Raw genomic sequence first — 19393 nt, forward strand, 5'->3', positions numbered from 1 at the left:
GACGCGTCGCGCGCGACGCGTATGACATAAATATGCGACAACAGTAGCCTTATTGGGATTCCCATTGTTCCATTGTTCTTTGTCTGACCACCATGTCCTTCTTCATCAGGAGAGTATGGGAAGCCATGGTTAAACCGGTGCGTATGGTGAATATGTGCTCACGAGCTCTACTTGACTTTTGTAGGCCAGGATGGTCGGTAAAGACCTTGACGGTCTGTACACTAAGCAGCAGTCGCTTCAGTGAACTGACCCTGGCTTAGGAAATAGGTACTACGAAATCCCTATCGCAGGTGCGTTAAATGTGTGCATGAGGAGTGAGCTGTGACTTACAAGCATAACCAGGCCGGACGACTCGCACAAGTCGCTCTGTCCGATACAAGTCCAAGGAGGACGAGTACGCATACATTGCTCGTCAGAAGCTGCTACCAGGTCCATCTATCCCCCTATCCGCTCTAACTATGAATACTGACCGGAACATATAGTACAATGGTCTGCTTGGCTTAGCCACACGCGTCAGAACGCACCCACCATGGAGGTGCGTCTACTTCCCTCTCATCTTCTACTTGCATTTGCTACTTTACCTTTGGCTCACCCCCTCCCAGGAACTCCTCGCCGACGCCGAGCGCCAACGCCGCCTGCAAATGAAAGTCGCCATGATCGAAGCCCGGGAGGCCGAAGAACGCGCCCAACGCGAGCTGCTCTCCGAACCCCAGTCCTTCAGCCCCTCGCCTGCCACCGCCGGCGACCCCCTCCCCGCACACCCCATCGGCGCCCGAATAGCTGAGAACGCGCAATCCGCGCAAGAAACCGCACAAGCCCTCGAGCAGGCAACCGCCCCGCAGGTCGAGCGGGCGACCACGCTGGTCGATGAAGCAGCTACCCAGGCAGCCCAGCCTACCGCACAGACTGCGCACCCCACTTCCGAACCCGCTCAACCGTCGACATCGACGACTCAGCCTGGCGGACCTGCTGCCGCTGCGACGTCAACACCTTCACCGTTCGATGAACACGCACCGAAACCAGGCAGCGATCAACCTGAACCCTGGAATCCCGCCCCCGCTCGCAGAGTACGACGCGGGGAGTGACATCGCACGCGCTCGCTATGGCAGTATCCCAATAGCGTAGCATGACCACCTCTCAATCCCATATGATGCGCCGCCTTGAACAGCGTTTCCTGCGTCTGCCAAATCCGGACCATTGAAGTGCGCAAAAATTCATACAAATACAATGCCCTGCCCTTTACGATATATACACCTTCCTCAACTGCCCGAACTCCACCTCCTCCCCCGTTTCCGGACTCCTTACCCTCCCCCCATCCACCGCCATCTCCTCCAGCGCGCTCCGCGAGTACACCTGCCCGCTCGGGAACGCCATCGGCGGGTTGTCCTCGTCCATGATCTTCCCCGTGATCCGGCACACGATCGTCGAGTTCGTGTGGTGGCTGAAGGGGACCTCCTCAGCGAGCTTGGACAGGCCGCGCGTCTCCGCTAATGGGACGTCGTTACTGTTCCCGCCATCACAGACGGGGCAGTCGGGGTTCTTGCTGTGCTTGACGTAGCAGGCGCGCAGTTTGAGGGATGCGAGGCCGGTGTAGAGGGCGAGGTGGAGGAGGGGCTCGGGCGAGAGGGTGTTGAGGGCGTAAACAGCGTTACGGAAGGAGCGGACGAGGGTGTCCCAACGAGAGGGGTCGTAGAGGCGCTGTGAAGTGGGATGAGTGTTAAAAATGGATGGAGGATTCGAAGGACTTCAATGCAGCCGAAAGACGCTAGAATTACCTTGTACGGCCCGCACTGGGTGCCGGGCGCGTAGGCAAGCAGAGCGAGGGCGTGCTGGATCTGCGGCATGTGCGTGTCCTGCCAGGCGATGAGGTGCTTCCTGGAGTACGCGATAGCCTGCGCGGTGTTCCGTTGTCGGCAGAGCTCAATGAACTCTTGCAGCCGTAGCTCGAACTCGAGTTGACTCTGCGTTTCCCGTCAACAAACATGCTTGAAGGATAGCACCATCGGACTAACCTTGATCTTCCTCAACGCCACTTTGTTCTCGCTGCACCACGCCAAGGCCTCCGTGCAGCTATGCGCCTGCAGCGCGCCCTCTATTCGCCGGATTTCCGTGAACAAGTCAATATCCACCAAAGACTGTGCCTCCGTCAGCACTTGAATGACACGAAGTCAGCCGACCGCCGCCGCACCTCAATATCCTTCCGCTTCGCAATATCGCGCGCCGTATTGACCCTCCCCGTCCTTAGCGCCCAGTCCACCAGCCACCTATCCAGCCTCGTATCCGCCCATCTGTCAAAGTCGGGGTCCGTGGTGTCTTGGAAGGAGGACAGAGCATTGAGGTGCTGTAACCGGTCCCGGAGGACGTCCTGCGTGGGCTTGCCCGTGGTGGAGTGCAGGTCGGCGAGCTGAGCTATCGCGTGAGTGGTGGCACGACAGAATATGTAGGTATACAACGCACCTTCCGCTTCAACCCCTCCACCCGCGCGATCATCGCGTCGATGCTTTCCATCGCCTGCGCCGAGTCCAAGGACCCGGCCTCCGCATCTTTCGCCAACTTCGCCACGCCCGTCTGCACAGGCCCCATCTCGCGCTCGATTTGCTTCTGCGACGTGCGGAATATCTTGCGGTAGTTCTCGTAGGGGACCTGGGCAAGCACATAGCGTAAGCTTTCAGTCCTTCCTCGTGCCTCGAGACTCACCCTCGCAAAGGGCTGCTCCAGGAGCAGTATCCCTTCCTCGTTTATCTTGTGCGCCATGGCGCGGTAGTGTTGGGGAGTGATAGTAGGAACGGCGGGCGTCGTGGCGGGAAGGAAGGCGTCGATGCAGTCTCGAACGTCGGCGGCGGCCTGTGGGGGAGGCTGATCCGGGGCCATGTGGCAATCTCCGGGGACAAACGGGCATCGGGAAATTGCCGTGACCGTGCCGTGACAGCCATGCAGAGCCGTGCAAGGACCATGTCACGGTTCCGATACTTCAAAGTCTTCCTAACCATGTTCTTCTCATTTTGACGCTCGCCCATCGGTACCACAAGCTCATAAGCACCATCTCTTCCATATGGACCAAAAATGGGAAAACTCAAATTTCGTGACTCGTCATTGTTGCTTCGTTCCCTCCTCGTTGGTGCCCAAAAATGGGCAATCCGGCGTAGTTTGCATCTAAACGGGTCCTCGCCATCCTGGACTGCCAATATGTAGCCCTCAAGAGACGATTAGACGCTATTCTTGCCGCCACCTAAACGGGTCACAATCAAGGAAAGAAGGATGTCACGGAATCCAACACAGCCACATCATGGTCGTGCATGGTCATCTGCACGGCAGTCATGGCCCGTCCATGGCGAACCATGTGCTGCGGCATGGTCTTCATGGCAGGAGGCGCGGTTGACAAGTCCTTCCTGAGGCCATTCGTGGACATACGGGTAGCACATACGCACTTACTTCATCAAAGACGCTGTCTTGACTTTCATGACTATCTTCTATGGACCAGCACTCGTTCCATTGACGCACCGATGCCGCCAAGGGACGTCGCGTGCGTGATCAGACGGGTAGATGCTCAGCGCAAGATAAAATGCATATCCCTGTCGTTACTGACATAGAGACCTTCCTGAGTCCATGGTCATGGCCAGTGTCACGTACAACGCACGATTGACATGACACGGTCATGGCAATGGTCGTATATTGTAGGCCATGCACGGCCGTGCATGGCTGTCACGGCACTGTCACGGCAATTTCTTGTCACCCGGGACAAACCTCGACGTCATCTCTCCGTTTTGGAAGTTCCTGTTCTTTCCCTCGACCTCGAGCCTGGCGGAGACGAAAATCATGCCGCAGGTGAAGCTCAGAGTCCCCTTACAAAAAGGACGGACATTGACAACACGCAACTGTAGGAAACGAATGCATGTCAAGCAGAAGGTTCGTCAATGCCCCGTCTTGACGCCGCTCAGTCAATTGACCACTTTCACCTGGTAGCTTGCAAGCTTCAAACCTGCTTAAACAAATACACCTACCAGCCAGACAAATGCAACGACAACCTCAAGCAGCTATACAAGTGCTGTCAGAAGTTCTACGAGGAGACTGGCGAAAAGGGCGAATCCACCGCCTGTCCAATACCGAGCGTGGTCAAGCGGTGGCTCAAGGATCATGAAAAGTAGTGCGCCGCTCGTGGACTTGTGGAAATGCTATTACGGCGCCGTATATTTGCGCGTCTAGGACATCACTGCGTCAGGCTCAACGCTACACGCTCGTCCACCTAATATCGATACATAGCAGCAGCCTAGCCGCCGCGCAGGTGAATACAACAGCTGGATAATACAACAACAGTGATATGTGTGGTTCTAGATGCGATGCGTCGCCTGGGACGCACTACTACGTCGCGCTCGACGTGCTCTAGATACGTGAAGCGACGATGGGGTCGCTTACTCGATGGGCAAGAGCCGCTTACTCCTCGAGGAAGAAGTAGTTGCCGGCCGCTGAAGATGGAAGGTGAGCAACCGGGGATCCGTTGATAGATAAAGCAAAGACGTACACTTCTGCTCCCTATCCTTCACACTGTTCATCTTGTTCACTCGTGGACGGAAGTTCGTGGGATCGCGGCGGAAGGTGACTTCGAGGGAGGCAAGGAAGCGGTTCATGCCGGTGAGGAGGGCTTGTGGGCTGGGAAGGAGAAGGTCATGTCAGCAAAGCGTTACTCCGATGGCAAGACGAGAGATGCGTACGGAGTGGCAGTGGCAGCGACGGCGGGTTGACCCTCGAACACGATGACACGGTCGGCAAGGTAGGTGGCCATGATAAAGTCGTGCTCGATGATGAAGGCCGTCTTTTTCGCGTGGAGGATGAATCTGAAGGGCATTGTCAGCGAAGGGTGGGACAGAAGACGTTACGAACACGTACCGCTTGATGACCTTGCTAGCAATGATACGCTGCTCGGAGTCCAGGAAGGATGACGGCTCATCGAGCAAGTATAGCGAGACGTTCGGCATGCCCAACGCCATAACGATGGCCACTCTCTGCAGCTCACCACCAGACAACGTCTTCACGTCCTGGTCCATTATGTTCTCCAGGCTCATCGGCTTCAACACATCCGTCTGGAACTGCGGGTGCATGAACGCCTGCTTGATGCGCTTCAACAGCAGCATCCGGACCGAGCCCGGGAACTTCGGCGAGATCGTCTGCGGCTTCAACGAAACTGCGAACTGCTGCTTCGACTCCTCGTCGTCCGGCGACTCCACGCCCGCCAGCATGCGCACGAACGTCGTCTTCCCCGTCCCGTTCTCCCCAAGCATGACGATGATCTCCGAGTCCGTGAAGCTGCCCGCCTCGACGGTGAGCTTGAAGCCGCCGAGCGTCTTCGTCATCGCCGGGTACTCGTACTGCGCGTTCTTCTCGATGATCATCTCCTCCGCGGTCTCGACCATCTTGAAGGAGAGCGTGTCCTCGCGGAAGCGTAGGTTCTCGGTAGGGATGTAGCCGTCGAGGAAGATGTTGATGCCCTCGCGGACGGAGTAGGGCATGGTGACGACGCCGTACATGGAGGGCTTGCCGTAGAGGCAGCAGATGAAATCGGAGAGGTAGTCGAGGACGGAGAGATCGTGCTCGACGGCGACGACGTAGCAGTCGGGCGACAAGAGGCCGCGAATGACTTCGGCGGCCTTAAGACGTTGCTTGATATCCAAGTAACTTGACGGCTCGTCAAACATGTAGCTGCATGTGAGGTGAGATGGTAATTGGGGCGCGAAGGTGCGATGAACACGCACACGTCGGCCTTCTGGATGCAGGACATGGCGATCGCGAATCGCTGGAGCTCTCCACCGGAGAGCTGCGACACCTCGCGCTCCAGGACGTGGAAAAGCTCAAGCTCCTTGCACATGTGCTCCTTGTTGTCCCGCTCGAGCTTCGAGTCGAGCATCTGGCTGACGGACATCTTGCCCTTGATCGCGCGGGGTATATGATCGACGTATTGCGGCTTGATGAGGGCTTTCAGGTTGTCTTCGAGGACCTTGGTGAAGTAGTTCTGAAGTTCTGAGCCACGGAAATACTTCAAGATCTCCGTCCAGTCCGGGGGGTCCTGCGATCGGTCAGCACGGATGCTTCATGGATGGCCGTGCCACGCACATCGTATCTCCCGAGGTTGGGCTTGAGCTTTCCTGCAAGAATCTTGAGGGCGGTGCTCTTCCCGATACCGTTCGTGCCGACGAGACCGAGAACTTGTCCTGGTCTTGGGGTCGGTAACCGATGGAGCTTGAACGAGTTGGCGGTGTAGCGATGTGTTACTTGGGACTCCAAGTTCGTTGGCAGGTTAATGATAGCAATAGCCTCAAAGGGGCACCTACAGATGGTCAGATCGGTGCTCTCCGCCCTGCACACTGACCACGTACTTCTTCACGCAAATACCACATCCGATGCACAAGAACTCGGAGATGAACGCGATTTTGTCCGAAGGTTTGACCTCAATACATAGCTTGCCTGTTGCACATGAGCCTTGGGGAATCAGCGCGGGAGGGGAACAAGATCCTCACCCATCTTCACGACAGGACATGACTGCAGGCGCCGTCAGCGACGGCGGGCACGCGATGCAGCGGGGGTGCTGACCTTCTTGCACTCCTGGGCACATCGCTTGGGCTTGCAGCGATTGGCGTCGACGATGGCGATACGCGTAATTTTGTCGGCCATGGTGTGTGGTGGGCGCCGCCGTCGAGCGCGATGATGATCAAGGTACAACCGTTTGCACATCAGTTTGCAGTCCCGTGCCTACGGATTTACGCTGACTAAGCCGACCGTGACACGCGCTCAGCACGTCTAGAGCCGCCGTCGGGCTCTGCGACGCTCGATGATATAGTCCACGATGTTTCTTACCATACCTTTGCTCGATGGATCAGGGAATCTGCTCTCTTGAAGTACTTGCACCAGTATACGCAGTGAGCAACCAGTTGCCAACCGTGACGGACATCACAAGCAAGGCACACGTGCTCAAAATCCACGCGCACGAGACTGCAAACTGATGTGCAAACGGTTGTACCAAAATTTGGGACGCGGAATCGAAGGGCGGTGATTGGCCACGTGTGGCCTCCGCTCGGGTACTCGAGATCACCCCGTGCGTCACCGTGACACGTTATGGTTCGACTTTTGCGGCTACAGACGACAGAATCGTTACATTCCAGAGTCAACAAGCATTCAGAGATATCTTGGAGAGCCCCAGCGTATGCAAGGCAATCGGGAGCCAGCACCTGACAAGGAGGCTAGACTGAGGCATTGGTGTGAGTTCGACTGTCCTGTGCTGAGTATCTCTTAAAGGGCGGCTGTGAGGCTCAAAGATGTCCCTCATAGATCTTTGCAGATTGTTTCTGAACTCCTGGAGAGAATTGTGCCAGGGCTCTCGGACAGAGGGATTACCAGCTCAACGGGGTGCAGGGGACGAGTGCACTACGAGAGCTCGGGCGTTGTGGCGAGTGGATAAACGACCAAAGTCAGCTATGTGCATAAAGAAAAAAAGAGCAATGATACCAGCGATGACAATGTCTGGGATTCCTGATGCCTGTGGGAGGGGGCGAAGGCAGGGGCGACCCACAACAGAGCAAGTGCGGCATTCTGAGCAACACAGAAGACAGCGCGAGACCGCCGAACTGGCATCTCAACGAGCAGACAGATGAGCAGTTCGAAGAGCAGAGTACGAAATCTGGGTTGGAAGAGGGCAGGATGAGCGCACAAACAAAGGCGCGAGCGCGTCTTTTCCCGTGACCGTGACTCGCTGATCCCCGAGCACGCGGCTAACGCCGAGCCCCCTCACTTCCATACTCGGCGTGCCCATTGTTCTTCCCAACCATCACATCAGGTCCTGTCACGATGGCCAAAAAGACTACGGAAAAGAAGTCGACGGATAAGAAGCCCGCAGACAACAAGAAGGGCAAGGGTCAGAAAACCGACGACTCTGAAGAGGCGTCTGGCAAGGTCTGTCCTTTTTTTGTGTGTAGCCAGTTGGCATCGGTCTGACATCGGTGGTAGGGGAAGGGCTTGAAGGCTACAACTGCAGTCAACGTGCGACACATCTTGTGTGAGAAGCACTCGAAGGCCACAGAAGCCTTGCAGAAAATCCAGGTAAATCTACTTCGTCGTGGAAGGAACAACTCTCACTTTGCGGCCGAAGGAGGGCGTGGCCTTCAATAAGGTCGCGCAGGAGTATTCTGAAGACAAGGCGAAAGGTAAGCCCACCTTTTCAGGGCATGAAGAACTCTGACCGGACCACATACGCTTGCAGCTGGCGGCAGCCTTGGCTGGATGGTACGAGGTTCCATGGTCGGTAAGTCCTAGGATTCAGACGTCTCGAAAAGCTACCGCTTCAGCTGTACTGATGCGCCCATACCAGGTCCCTTCCAAGAGGCAGCATTCGCACTCACCCCGTCAACGGTCGACAAGCCCATCACCTCAGGTCTTGTGAAGACGAACTTCGGGTATCATATCATCATGGTTGAAGGGCGTCGGTAGACCAAGCTGCTTCGCCTCCGTGAATGTCTGCCGTCCGTCGAACACATCGAGAACTGCGAGGCCATTGCGAGAATATGTATGAACAATGTAACATACTACGGATATCCCGATAAACATGCAATCCCAATAGTGACGAGTGCTCGCAGGGTATGTATAATCCGATAGAAGAAAAAGAACGAGGAACATCACTTGGCTGGCGGCGTTTCCGAGGATGCAGACTGTTTGTCAAAGGCGCCGTTTGGCTGAGAGGGTTTGGTTGGCGTCGCAGACCCAGCTGCCTGCGAGGATCCAGCCGCCTGTGACGAACCCGCCGGCGTCGATGCTCCCGGTGCCGGCGTCTGCGCCTGCGCGGGCGTCTGCGAGTGAGATGCCATGGGCGGCGGATACCCCGGATAACCAGGGAACGGCGGCGGCCAGTAATCCCTCGGGTAGTACTCCGGATACCGCGCGTAGTGCATTGGCGGAGGAGGGTACATCGGGGACTGCATGTACGGCGGAATGTGGGGCATGGGGATGGTACCGGGGTGCATTTGCATGGTGTTGGGTTGCATGGGCATGCCCCCGTACATCCCATATGGTGGCGGTGGCATAACCGTTGTCGGTGCTGGGGTTTTGGTCGTAGCGGTGGTGGTTTTGGATGCGTCAGAGTCGGTCTTTGCATTGGTGTTCGCGTCACTCGGTTTCGACCCCATGCTTTGCGCGATGCTGCTGAGCACCATGTTGTTCTGGCAGACGGTGCTCACGTCGGCGACGGTCTACGAAGACGATGAGCGAGGATGCACTTGATAAGATGAGGACAATGTACCTTCCCCGGCATGGCAGCAGCGATGCGGTCAAAGTTCATCCCGTGCTCTTGCAGTAACACGAGGAGGGTTGCTACAGGCAGCTTCGGTCAGTCTCACAATCTATGCTTTGTACGAATGAAGCCTTGGTGAACCGTGCTACTCACCGGTATCCGCATCCGTCCACCCAGCCGGATTCGCAGTGGGTGCAGTTGCTGCAGCTGAAGGCGCTGTAGGAGACGAAATTGAAGGCAACGAAAGAGGCTTCGATCCCGCGGCCTCCTCCATATCGTCGTCGATGATCTCCGCTGACTTCTTGTACTTTTTTCCGGGCCGCTTCAAGCGTTTTGGTGGGCGATTCTACGTGGATGGAAATGTTAGATACTTCCCTGAAAATTAAACAAGATCATAGCGACGCACCGATGCACTCCCATCATCAACCTCCTCGATGGTCTTGTTAGATGACGACGGCGGCGGCGGCGGCGTTGGCTTCGGTGCAGGAATCATGGGCAGCAACAGAGACTGCGCGACGACAGAGACGGATGGCGGAGGCGCTGCATCTGGCTCAGTAGACCCAGCCTTGTCAGGCCCCGCTTCAGGCTGAGGAGTTGCCTGGTTCGATGGCACCGGCGTCGCCGCTTTACTTGCTTCAGGCGATGCCTGTCGACTAGGCTGCGCAGATCTAACCGCGCTCGCAGGACCCTTTGGCGCAGGGACTTTCCGCCGTCTAGTCGCCCGACCCGTACTTTCCGGCTCCGGCGTCGCCGTCGCCGACGCCCCCGTCTCCGCATGCGACGCCGCCCTCCTCGCCGACGTCCGCCTCGCCTCCGTCGCAATCACTTGCGCCCTCCTCGTCCGCCGCGTCGCTATCGGGCCCTTGACCTCCTCCCGCACCTCCGCGTCGTGCTGCGCGATATCCGCCAGCAGCGCGTTCCCCTTCCGCTTCCCCAACCTCCTCCCCCCGCGCTTCTTGGGCCCGTACGTGGTGACCGCCTTCCGAAAGTCGAGCAGCTGCTTCTTGTGCAGGTAGTAAAAGTCCACACACTGCTCCGCCGTCTTGTTCTCCAGCTTGTCCGCGATGTAGCCAAACTGCTTCGGCGTCTGCGCGTACTGGCGCAGCATGATGTCGCGCTCCGCGGGCGACCAGTCGTGGATGCCCGTCTCGGGCGCGTAGTACTCTTCTGGATCGTACACGCGCAGGTTGTTGTCGTTGTACGAGTAGGGCACGTGCCCCTGCGTGACGGAGATCATGTCCGGGATCGTCGCCTGGTTCCGCTGGGAGACGATGTCCGGGTTCGTTGCCTCGTCGACGCTCAGGCTCGCGATGATCTGCTCCATCTCGAGGTCGGAGCGGATCGTGTCGCCGAGCGCGGCGTTCCGCCTCGTCGACCGCCCGTGCGTGATCTCCGGCTCGGCCATCTCGCGCGCTTGCGCGTCAAGCTTCGCACAATGCCGCTTCCACCGCTCGTTCAGCGCGAGGTACTCCTCGCGCAGCCGCTGCTGCTTTACCGTCAGCATCGTGTGCAGGTTCTCCATGAGGTTCTCCAGAGTGCTCCCGATACCATCGTCGTCTGGCCGCTGGGAGATCGGGTCGGATATTTCCTTTACCAAGGTCTTCGGGGATGTTGGTACGCGATAGGCCACTTGGGGGCGCGGGATGGCCAGATTGGCAGCCAGCACGGACTCGACGCGGTCCGCCCGTGTCTGGTCGTCGTTCAGGAGACGAGACACCACAAACGCGCGAAGGCCGTCATCAAAGGCCTCGGGCTCGAGATCGTCCTCCTCATCATCGAACGAAGGAATCGGGGGAAGAGTGGACAGGAGTGTTCCTGGCGAACCCTTGCTGCCTGCCTCGTCGGACTGCACACGGACGGTATCGATAGCCAGCGACTCTGGCTCTATGATCGGAGGCGCAGGTGTATGTGCACGAGAGCTTGCAGCTGGATCCCTCGGCGTTGGTACTTGGTCGGGACGATCTACAGATTACAGCAATAATGAGCGACGCTCGTCAGTCGGAGGGCGAGAAAAACCATACCTTGCCTCGATGACGGCCCAGGTTCTGCAGGTGTTGAGCCACCGTTCGTAATAGTCGAATCAGCGTCCGTGATGATGATACCAACCGCAGAAGGGTCAAAGATAAACGGAGTCAGCAAAGCGCCCTCAAGAGGCGAAGGCGTGTCGAGCTCCAAGCCAGGAAACGCATCAGCTGTCGGAGGCGGAGGTGTAGAAGGCTTCGGCAGAGGTGTAGAAGGTTTGACAGACGCCCGTGAGGATGCGATACTTGACCGAGAGGGAGGGCGAGTGGGCGGCGGAGGGGTGGAATCCTTGGGCGGCACCGCGGGAGTAGGGTCCTTGACCGGCACCGCACGCGCGGGCGTCCGCGAAGACGCGCGCGAGGACTGGATACTGTCCGGGTCATCGTCCACCGCACCACTAGGTTTGGGCGTTCGCGAGGGCGAAGGGATCGGCGGAGCGTTGCTGTTCTGTCCCTCAAATATTTCGCCGGGCGACTTTGGTCTGCTTGGTGGTCTGGTTGGCGGCTGCTTATTTTCCTGGCGCGGCATGTTTTGCTGACGCTGAGTCGGAGTGAGCTCTTCCTTGATAGCAGGTTTCGCAGGCAGCGGTGGAGGAGCGTCAGGTTTCACTGCCGGTCGCGGCGGCAAAGACGCTGCCGGCAAGGGAAGCGCGCCGTTCCGCTGAGACGATTGAGAGGGACGACGCGAAGGGGAGGAAGGATCACCCTGCTTAGAGATTGAGCCGGGACGGATGGGCAAGCTAGGTCGATTGGCGGGTCCGTTGGCGCGTGGAGTAGACCCGGATGCAGCACGGTCACGACCCCAAGAGGATGCAGAACTGATAGAATCTCGGCCGCGAGGGCGCCCGTCTTGAGAGAAGCGACGATTAGCAGCAGTGGGACTTTGTAGCGAGTTCGATCTGGGGGCTTTCATGAGATGGAAAAACATAAGAAAGGATTCAGTTCTACCGAGAATGGGCGTTTTTCCAGCTTTCCGAAGGTTCGAAGCTGGCGGATCTGTCTCGAGAGGGTTCGCCCATGCGGATAGGCTCGTTTATAGGAGGAGGCCTCCTCGGCGCAGGCATATACGGGACAAATTCATCAGCTGCAACTGCTGGTTCAGCCAAAGGTCGCGAAGGGGGGTAAGGACCCCAGGCATCACGCGGAGCAGTCACATCTCTCGGATCCCAAGAGGCCGCGTATTCGGGAGCATACCCCTCCTCAGGAGGATACCAAGGGTCGGCAGGCGGAGGAGGAGGCGGGTAGTACCGAGGGCGTCCACGATAGTACTCATCCCAGGGATCATAGTAGCGCCGAGCTGCAGGCGCCGCACGCGAAGTCGGAAAATCCCGCTCAACGTCTACTGGCCGGTAGTCAGGCCAGGCAGCGCTTTCGTGGTGAGCAGGCCATTGACCTTCATATGCATCATACTCTGCGCCTCGGGGAGGTGGTCCGTAGGGCGGCGGGCCCGGCGGACCGAGGGGCGGCGTATGCCGAGGAAAAGAAGAGCGCGTCTGAAAAGATGGACAAGTCAGTGTCAATCGAATAGGCGCATGCATCCGCTACTTTTGTTTCAGATACTAACATAAGACGGTGAAGGTGCGCCACGATAATCGTAATACGATGAGCGGGGGCCCAAAGGGGGTTCTTCGCGAGGAAGTCGTGACGCCATATAAGGACTTTATCTGCTCAATGTGTCGCGTATTGGCCTCGAGACGGAGCAGTTTTGGCTGAGAAAGGTGAGGCGCAGCGGGCACAAAAGGCAAGAGTGGCGTCGGCAGCCTTGTTGAGGGTTGGGAGCAACCAGGTTTATCGTTTGTTGACACAACACAAACAAACCGGCATCGTCGGCATGGCGGCCCGGCGATCGGCGGACACGCCAACTTTGAACTTCAACGTGTGCATCACCATCCGTGCGGTCGAACGACATCGCCGCGAGCGCGCTGCGTTACCCTAGATCATCTGTGCTCGCGCTCTAAAGGTCGCGACTGAGTGCCAATATACGAAACGGCACGTGAGTTCCCCTTCTCTCGGCGGAACGTACCGAATAATCCTTGCGCCATCAAAGGTTGGCCTTGACCTCCATTCAGCATGGCATACGCACCGGAAGCCCCTTCTAATGATGTCCCGCCGTATCTCATGCAGGACCTTGTCTCTGCGGCTACCCGAGATCTTGGTGTGTCGACCATCGGTACATACTGATCAACAATAAGGACGTTGACCAAACGTCGACAGGCTCAGGCGTGACAATAACATGCGCGCAAGCTCTGGGTAATACAGAGTCATCATACGGGAAAGTTGCGCTCATAACATGTAGGGACGGAGGTATACATAGGATGCTCTAACGGTCAACTGATGCGATATGCATTGCAAGCTAACAATCCGGACGAGGTTCGCCTGCAATGACTTCGCGTTCATCTTCACTCACTCACATCCGGAAGCCTATGAGTTACGACCTTGTCTCAAGACAGAACGTCGCCGCAGACAAACCGGTTGAGGACATCGTCCTAGTCCCCAGCATCTTCCGTGCCTTGGTCTTTGCAGGTATTGCCCCTCTTTGGCGGCGCGGAGTATTCGCTCAGGGAAGCGCTCAGACCGCCAACTCAGCATATACACTCTGCCATCGCTCGAGATGACTTCCATCAAGCCAATTCGCAACGCTGTTGCCTTCGCCGTTGATAATGACCATTTGCGACGACCAGCGCCGGACGACAACCAGGTCATACCCGTAGCTCTAACCATCGTCAAACGAAGCGGCCTCGCACTCTTCACTCTGAGTGATAGGCTCTTCTACCAACAGGTTCGTCTCCTTCTTCTTCATTTTCCCTTCCTATCCGCTCAATCAACTGACCATCATCTCAGGAAATCCCCTTCCAAGGCGGCCTCGTCGCCCGGCGCATCGGTCAGTCCCTCTGCGTCGCCGACAAAGAGTTCTTTAGCATCGTCAACCTTGAGCAATCCGTCGCCTTCCAAATCATGCCCGTCGACCAGGTGATGGACGACAAGCCCATCCGGCCGCTCGTGCTCGAGATCCATGGGGAGGACGAGTATCTGGTGGTGTCGTGGATGGGCGCGAGTGCGATGGGCGTGTTCATCAATACCAATGGCGACCCGGTCAGAGGGACTTTGGAATATGAGGATTACCCATTGTCTATATGTGAGCGCCTGCCCTCACTTGGTTAGGCGCTTCGCTGATGCCCGACCGCCAGGCATGGACTTCCCCTACATCGTGGCCGTGCTGCCGAACAACACGATCGTGGTGCACAACATTGAGACGCAGAGCGTCGTGCAGACGATCCCGGTGCCGGAGAATCTGCACGTCCGTGCGCTCGTGTCGTGCTTGGAAGGATATCTGGTACCATCGAATATGGAGACGGAGAAGATGCGCAAGACGTCGGTGCGCTTGTTGAGGGAGCACTCGCCGCCGCCGCCTACGGCGGAAGAGTAGACCGATTTTGTTATGTCCATATACCTATCTCACGTGCTTGCTGCTTCCCGCATATTCCTCAAATCGTGTAAAAATACAGAAGACATCGTGGCCGAAGCGTGGGACTATCTCGGCCCGCACCGGCCCACATCCGGCATATGGTCACGTTGCACTTCAACCACAACCGTCACCTCCTCCGACCTCACTCATGTCGGACGAAGGGCAACCTCCCCAACTCGAAGTCCCATTATCTCATGCCGATACCCGTGATGACTCCCAGCTACACGAACAACCCGACTCCCCCTTGAAAGACCCCTCCAAAATCTACTACCAGGCCAACCACGTGCGCCGGCTCATCATCGCGTCCTACTGGCTCGTCATCTTCCTCGCGCTGCCGCTGTGGTGGAAGACCACGAGTATTGAGCGGTTGAGCTTGCCGCAGGGGAGGATAGGCGCTCTAGGGGATAAGAATCTGCGTTTTGATATTGGGATAAGCGTTCCGAATGGGAGGGTGAGGGAGGCGTTAGACACGCCGGCTTTCAAGGAGAGGCTCGTGAGTGCGGGGGTGGATGTACATGCGACCTCGAGTGATAAATATGGTAAGAGCCATGCTATCTGCACTGGTGAAATGTCCCTCAATAAGCACAGACTATCAGGTCCTCTTCCATGATGGAGACGACACGTACATCCAAGGGCGGCGCGTGTCCTTCCCTCGAGATGTCAGCGATGGTAAGTTTAGTCTTGTACGTACCCAGCACATCGACCTACCAACCTCAGCAGATACTGTCCTCGACGTACTCACGTCTCTGCTCGTTCCTCAGGCCGTTGACCGTCGACACGAGCAGCATATCGTGCCCTTCGCGCCGCGGTACCAGCTGTCTTTCTCTTTGCTGAACGAGGACGCGGCGGATGGTACCAGCATGCTTTCTTGGCCCATACGAGAAAACATCAAAAGTAAGCGAGCAGTCCCATGGCCCGGCGTTTCTTGCTCATTGTCGCACCGCATTGCGCTGAATGTTATTCAGAACATCTGTCCCCGACACTGAACGATCTCGCCAGCCTCTATAACTTCACTATCGAGAGTCAGGTTCAATTCCACGCGCCTTTGGCTTTCGAGCCAGTATCCTTGCGGTTGGAGACTGACGCCGAGGGTACCGACGCTCAATCTGACGCCTCTGAGGCGAGGGAGGCCGGCTTGACACCCGAGCAACTCACTGTCTTCGTTAACTCGGCCGAGTGGTCCTTGTGTAAGCGCGTGTTCTCATCACATCTATTCGCACATACTAAGTATCTTGTTCCTTCTGCTCAGCGTCCAGCGTCTCCAACGACCCCGTCCTGCACTTCCTTCTCTTCGTGCCCAAGCGTCCGCTATATATCCTCAACGACTCCGGCGAACCCTCGCCTTCGCGCGCCTTCCTCATCCCGCAGTGGGGCGGCATCGTCCTCGCGGACACGGACCTCCTCACCAGCGACCCAGCAGCGCAGGTGGACACGGCATTCGCGACCTTCCGCGCGCAGCTCGTCACCCTCCTTGGCGTGCCGCAGCTACCAGCAGGCATCACCGCGCGCGTCCCATCGGGGCATATTTCAGCTTGGCAAGCCGATGCGCTCCTGCGCCGGCGAGCGAGGGAGAGCGCACAAGAGGCGCGTGACACATTGAGCAGTATCTCGCGGCTGGTGGACCAGATCGAGAACATGCCGGTTGGGGCGCGCGTCCGGGACGATGTGCAGGGGGCGCTGCAGGCTTTGGAGATGGTGCGCTTGCCGTCCTCTTTCCCCCCTAAAGTCACTGATACCCTCACTCTAGGCCTATTCGTCCGCCTCGGCCTCCATGCTCTCTGCCTTCCAGCATGCCGCGCAGGCGACGGTCCTCGCCTCGCGAGCGTTCTTCAGCCCAGGGATGTTGCAGCTGTTGTACTTCCCGCCGGAGCATATCTACGCGGTGTACATGCCGCTCTTCGCGAGCGCGCTCATCCCGCTGCTGGCGACGGCAGCGCGGGAGGTGAAGGCGTGGAGAAGGGAGCGAGCGGTACCCGCGGCATAGTGTACTGAGGTGCGTTTGTTCTCTGGCCCTTGGGATGCTCTCTGACGCGCTTTTAGGCCTCTGAGTACATCGAACATCATACGCATGAGAGCTTCCTTGATTTGTGGCATCGTTTCGACTTGTGTCCGATAGATCTTGAGATTCAGCGCAATCTCAGCGCACAGTTGTCACCTAGCAAGGCATCCCACACTTCGTGGGGAACGTCCTGACGATGCATGATTACGCGTATATTCCTAGGGTGATCTTGCGCTGCTCTAGTACATCCTGCAGCTCTGAGAAGGTAACAAGCCTCGGAATCGCGATGGTCATCTCCAAACCTGCGCCCCAATTTGCCTTGAACACCACGCGGATTGTACGCGGTTCGAGGGTGTAAGGGAGTTCGGCCTTGTATGTCTTGATGCCATCGAGATTTGGGAGTTCTACCGTATACTCCACCCTATCCCTCGCCTTGCCAGATTTGTAGAGCAGCGAGATCTCGTGCAGAGCGCAGAGCCGGAGGAAGTGGTACTCGTAGTAGCTCAGATGAGGTCCGACGGAAGTAGGAATAGGGTTGCCATTCGGGTCTTTGAGCGGTCGAGTGACTATAAGTCCGGTAAACGGGAGATGAGATGGCAGTGATATAGGCCGGCTCACTTGTTTGGATCTTATTGGCCTCGTTTGAGCAAGCTTCTCTGTGCCCTCCTGAGCGCCAATGTATCTTCTGACACTCACGCGAACAGTAGAGCACATCCGCACAGCTGCACATCTTCAGGCGCATCTTCTTCCTCGGCGCGCCCGCGTGCTGACACTGAGCAGACGACTCAACGATTGTGCATGTCCCTCACGCGGTCAATATCACTCACTTGTGGGTTTGAGCATCCTTTTTTCCGTGCTTCGTCCACGTTGTCGATGAACAGTAGCATTGGAGGGAAAAGGCTCTCGAAACGCTCTGCTGCGGTCGTGAGCGCGGGCCACGGTTCGTGGTCCTTGTCGCACAGCTCCTTCAGGAATAGATTGTCATGGTTCTCCAGAAGAGCGCGCAACACCCTCGCCCTGGCCATCGCTGGGATGATTGCGTTATTGAGCCATCGGTCCCCGCTCGTGCGTATGCCCCCTTGTTCCGAGACCGCGGCTGCTCCGTGTAGAAGGCGCCGCATACGGCCGATGACCACGAGAAGACCAGCGTTGATCGCCTCCGCTACTACATCGTCCGTGTCGCGCAGCACAAGGACGCCATCCATGACGCTCATGGCGAGACGCGCGATGATACGCTGGATGGTTGGTTCATTTCTGACCTTCTCCTTCAACTCCTCCTCTGTGCGGGCGTGCGGGACGGCGCGGAGAAGCACCTTGACGAGCACGGACGCCCCGCCATTGCCCCGGAAGCCAGCATAGATAGTATCGTGCAACCCCGAGCCCAGCGACTGCATGATCACAAAGCTGTAGTGCTGCCCGTAGACACTCCTTTCCTCTGCGTCGAGTTCATCTTGCCCGGAGTCCAGCAGCCAGACGAAGCGCAGAAAAACGGCACGAAGCAAAGAGCCAGGGTGCCGCGCCTCGTGTGCGCGTATATCTTCGATCATCTGGTTACTGAAGTCGTCCTTGCGCGTCGTGCCGGCCCTCAGCGTGCGCATGAGATTATGGATGAGCGACGCGAGGTCGTCGTCCCTTGGGCGAGGCCACTCGTAGCTTACCAGAGCCAGAAAGACCTCCCCGAAGCGCGGCAGCCTCTGGCATATCGCTCGCCGCGCTGGATCGTCCAATAACGCCACCAGCGCGATCATCAGCATCCTGTAGCGCATGTACACAGTTGCCGCGACTGTGCCATCGTGTCGTAGAGGAAATCTCGGCGTCTGAAAGTCCAGGCCGCGCAAGTCCTTGACGTTCCCCTCTCCCGGGAGAAGGAAGAGTGCCCACTGCCAAGCGTGCGAGAAGTGCGCCAGGTACTCCGCGCGGAAGTCCTTGTCGCTGTTAGAGAGGCAAGCAGCGAGGAGGCTGTACATGCGCCAGGCTTGTAGAGCGTCGGAGATGGCTTCTGCGCCCTTTTCGTCAAGTGGATACGGTGGGATCCGGGAAGGATGGAGCCGCGCGATTATTTCCTTCACGCACCGGTGCTGGAAGATCTTGGAGCGGTACGGTGGTTTGCGGGAGCTGATGAAGGCGTTGAATTCCTGCTCAAGGGGACATAGCTCCAATGTCGAGCCCTGGTCCTGTGTAAAGCTGTGGTCCTGATAGTAGCTAATTCTGCTTACCGCGCTCATTACGAAAGATGCGATGTTTTGCGCCTTGAGTAACTTAAGCAAAGGTTATGATCCGAGCTCCCTGCGGGCTCGTAAGCTGCCAGCCCATAGTCTATAGAGTTTCAAAGTTGATAAAACGCCTGAGTGACGGGGTAGAAGAGCTGTTGCCACCGCCCGCAAGTCTTTTTGCCGATGCTCGACTTCAACCGCGTTGCCTTCACACTTACCCAGCGATCACCACAAGACAGCCTTTTGCGTAGCGCTGTGCTGCTTTTCTGCGCTAGCTAGTAGTTGGGTCGTTCTGTGACAGCAACAACAGAGGATCAGGTCAAGTTGAAGTTCATGTTCGAAATGAGGTCACGCCGACGGAGTTGCGAGATCACGAGGCGAGCGGAGAAAGCCGAAAGTTCAACCGTGACAACGTGACAAACTTCG

The 19393-nt window shown here is 57.4% G+C and overlaps 10 protein-coding genes across 10 annotated transcripts; 6 read left to right on the forward strand and 4 right to left on the reverse strand.

Annotated features, from left to right (window-relative positions):
* Positions 1–92: 92 nt before the first annotated feature.
* Positions 93–1286, forward strand: SCHCODRAFT_01340015 (uncharacterized protein; the record flags this gene model as incomplete). Its single annotated transcript, XM_003027494.3, has 6 exons — positions 93–137; positions 185–212; positions 261–290; positions 343–429; positions 483–535; positions 603–1286. The coding sequence occupies 6 exons, from the start codon at positions 93–95 to the stop codon at positions 1083–1085; spliced, it is 726 nt and encodes a 241-aa protein (XP_003027540.1). The 3' UTR covers positions 1086–1286.
* Positions 1154–2895, reverse strand: SCHCODRAFT_02640734 (uncharacterized protein). The gene is made up of 6 exons (XM_003027766.2): positions 2698–2895; positions 2458–2643; positions 2189–2404; positions 2013–2135; positions 1776–1961; positions 1154–1698 (listed from the first exon to the last, which is right to left on the reverse strand). The coding sequence occupies exons 1-6, from the start codon at positions 2869–2871 to the stop codon at positions 1240–1242; spliced, it is 1344 nt and encodes a 447-aa protein (XP_003027812.2). The 5' UTR covers positions 2872–2895; the 3' UTR covers positions 1154–1239.
* Positions 2896–3806: 911 nt separating this feature from the next.
* Positions 3807–4183, forward strand: SCHCODRAFT_02640738 (DUF1903-domain-containing protein). The gene is made up of 3 exons (XM_003027495.3): positions 3807–3825; positions 3882–3906; positions 3964–4183. Exons 1-3 carry the CDS (start codon positions 3817–3819, stop codon positions 4143–4145), a joined length of 216 nt encoding a protein of 71 aa, XP_003027541.2. The 5' UTR covers positions 3807–3816; the 3' UTR covers positions 4146–4183.
* Positions 4184–4431: 248 nt separating this feature from the next.
* SCHCODRAFT_02515827 (P-loop containing nucleoside triphosphate hydrolase protein) lies at positions 4432–6213 on the reverse strand (the record flags this gene model as incomplete). The annotated part of the gene is made up of 6 exons (XM_050343336.1): positions 4432–4463; positions 4520–4647; positions 4710–4832; positions 4885–5694; positions 5748–6058; positions 6106–6213. Coding segments are annotated over 6 exons (1512 nt in total), but the record flags the coding sequence as incomplete, so codon positions are not given.
* A 152-nt stretch (positions 6214–6365) lies between these two features.
* Positions 6366–6581, forward strand: SCHCODRAFT_060955 (uncharacterized protein; the record flags this gene model as incomplete). Its single annotated transcript, XM_003027497.1, has 1 exon — positions 6366–6581. A coding segment is annotated over one exon (216 nt), but the record flags the coding sequence as incomplete, so codon positions are not given.
* A 1215-nt stretch (positions 6582–7796) lies between these two features.
* Positions 7797–8789, forward strand: SCHCODRAFT_02640747 (FKBP-like protein). The gene is made up of 5 exons (XM_003027498.2): positions 7797–7938; positions 7993–8085; positions 8135–8189; positions 8246–8287; positions 8354–8789. The coding sequence occupies exons 1-5, from the start codon at positions 7834–7836 to the stop codon at positions 8470–8472; spliced, it is 414 nt and encodes a 137-aa protein (XP_003027544.1). The 5' UTR covers positions 7797–7833; the 3' UTR covers positions 8473–8789.
* SCHCODRAFT_02705633 (uncharacterized protein) lies at positions 8658–11818 on the reverse strand (the record flags this gene model as incomplete). The annotated part of the gene is made up of 5 exons (XM_003027767.2): positions 8658–9227; positions 9278–9348; positions 9422–9614; positions 9675–11230; positions 11290–11818. 5 exons carry the CDS (start codon positions 11816–11818, stop codon positions 8658–8660), a joined length of 2919 nt encoding a protein of 972 aa, XP_003027813.1.
* A 1349-nt stretch (positions 11819–13167) lies between these two features.
* On the forward strand, positions 13168–14819 carry SCHCODRAFT_02640751 (uncharacterized protein). Its single transcript, XM_003027499.2, has 8 exons — positions 13168–13282; positions 13337–13444; positions 13504–13539; positions 13586–13659; positions 13710–13812; positions 13863–14068; positions 14131–14425; positions 14478–14819. Exons 2-8 carry the CDS (start codon positions 13360–13362, stop codon positions 14714–14716), a joined length of 1038 nt encoding a protein of 345 aa, XP_003027545.2. The 5' UTR covers positions 13168–13282; positions 13337–13359; the 3' UTR covers positions 14717–14819.
* Positions 14820–14871: 52 nt separating this feature from the next.
* Positions 14872–17033, forward strand: SCHCODRAFT_02640756 (uncharacterized protein). The gene is made up of 7 exons (XM_050346168.1): positions 14872–15294; positions 15344–15424; positions 15476–15649; positions 15721–15942; positions 16005–16450; positions 16503–16748; positions 16796–17033. Exons 1-6 carry the CDS (start codon positions 14904–14906, stop codon positions 16737–16739), a joined length of 1551 nt encoding a protein of 516 aa, XP_050197942.1. The 5' UTR covers positions 14872–14903; the 3' UTR covers positions 16740–16748; positions 16796–17033.
* Positions 16945–19296, reverse strand: SCHCODRAFT_02554498 (uncharacterized protein). The gene is made up of 5 exons (XM_050343700.1): positions 19186–19296; positions 18971–19040; positions 17582–18922; positions 17373–17526; positions 16945–17320 (listed from the first exon to the last, which is right to left on the reverse strand). Exons 2-5 carry the CDS (start codon positions 18977–18979, stop codon positions 16959–16961), a joined length of 1866 nt encoding a protein of 621 aa, XP_050197943.1. The 5' UTR covers positions 18980–19040; positions 19186–19296; the 3' UTR covers positions 16945–16958.
* Positions 19297–19393: the final 97 nt, after the last annotated feature.

This window comes from Schizophyllum commune, assembly GCF_000143185.2.
Source record: "Schizophyllum commune H4-8 unplaced genomic scaffold SCHCOscaffold_12, whole genome shotgun sequence".
NCBI lineage: Eukaryota > Fungi > Basidiomycota > Agaricomycetes > Agaricales > Schizophyllaceae > Schizophyllum > Schizophyllum commune.

Coding starts and splice junctions, on each gene's coding strand:
- SCHCODRAFT_02640734 (XM_003027766.2), bottom strand. CDS start 2,871: ATGGCCCCGGATCAGCCTCCCCCACAGGCCGCCGCCGACGTTCGAGAC. Junction 2,136..2,188: donor CGAAGCGGAAGGATATTGAG/GTGCGGCGGCGG, acceptor ACGGAGGCACAG/TCTTTGGTGGATATTGACTT. Junction 1,962..2,012: donor TGGCGTTGAGGAAGATCAAG/GTTAGTCCGATG, acceptor CGGGAAACGCAG/AGTCAACTCGAGTTCGAGCT.
- SCHCODRAFT_02640738 (XM_003027495.3), top strand. Junction 3,907..3,963: donor GAATGCATGTCAAGCAGAAG/GTTCGTCAATGC, acceptor TTCACCTGGTAG/CTTGCAAGCTTCAAACCTGC.
- SCHCODRAFT_02640747 (XM_003027498.2), top strand. CDS start 7,834: ATGGCCAAAAAGACTACGGAAAAGAAGTCGACGGATAAGAAGCCCGCA. Junction 7,939..7,992: donor CTGAAGAGGCGTCTGGCAAG/GTCTGTCCTTTT, acceptor CATCGGTGGTAG/GGGAAGGGCTTGAAGGCTAC. Junction 8,288..8,353: donor GGTACGAGGTTCCATGGTCG/GTAAGTCCTAGG, acceptor CGCCCATACCAG/GTCCCTTCCAAGAGGCAGCA.
- SCHCODRAFT_02640751 (XM_003027499.2), top strand. CDS start 13,360: ATGGCATACGCACCGGAAGCCCCTTCTAATGATGTCCCGCCGTATCTC. Junction 13,813..13,862: donor CCGTGCCTTGGTCTTTGCAG/GTATTGCCCCTC, acceptor GGAAGCGCTCAG/ACCGCCAACTCAGCATATAC. Junction 14,426..14,477: donor GGATTACCCATTGTCTATAT/GTGAGCGCCTGC, acceptor CCCGACCGCCAG/GCATGGACTTCCCCTACATC.
- SCHCODRAFT_02640756 (XM_050346168.1), top strand. CDS start 14,904: ATGTCGGACGAAGGGCAACCTCCCCAACTCGAAGTCCCATTATCTCAT. Junction 15,650..15,720: donor CATACGAGAAAACATCAAAA/GTAAGCGAGCAG, acceptor AATGTTATTCAG/AACATCTGTCCCCGACACTG. Junction 16,451..16,502: donor CGCTGCAGGCTTTGGAGATG/GTGCGCTTGCCG, acceptor CCCTCACTCTAG/GCCTATTCGTCCGCCTCGGC.
- SCHCODRAFT_02554498 (XM_050343700.1), bottom strand. Junction 17,527..17,581: donor AAGGATGCTCAAACCCACAA/GTGAGTGATATT, acceptor TCGTCTGCTCAG/TGTCAGCACGCGGGCGCGCC. Junction 17,321..17,372: donor GGCCAATAAGATCCAAACAA/GTGAGCCGGCCT, acceptor CCGGACTTATAG/TCACTCGACCGCTCAAAGAC.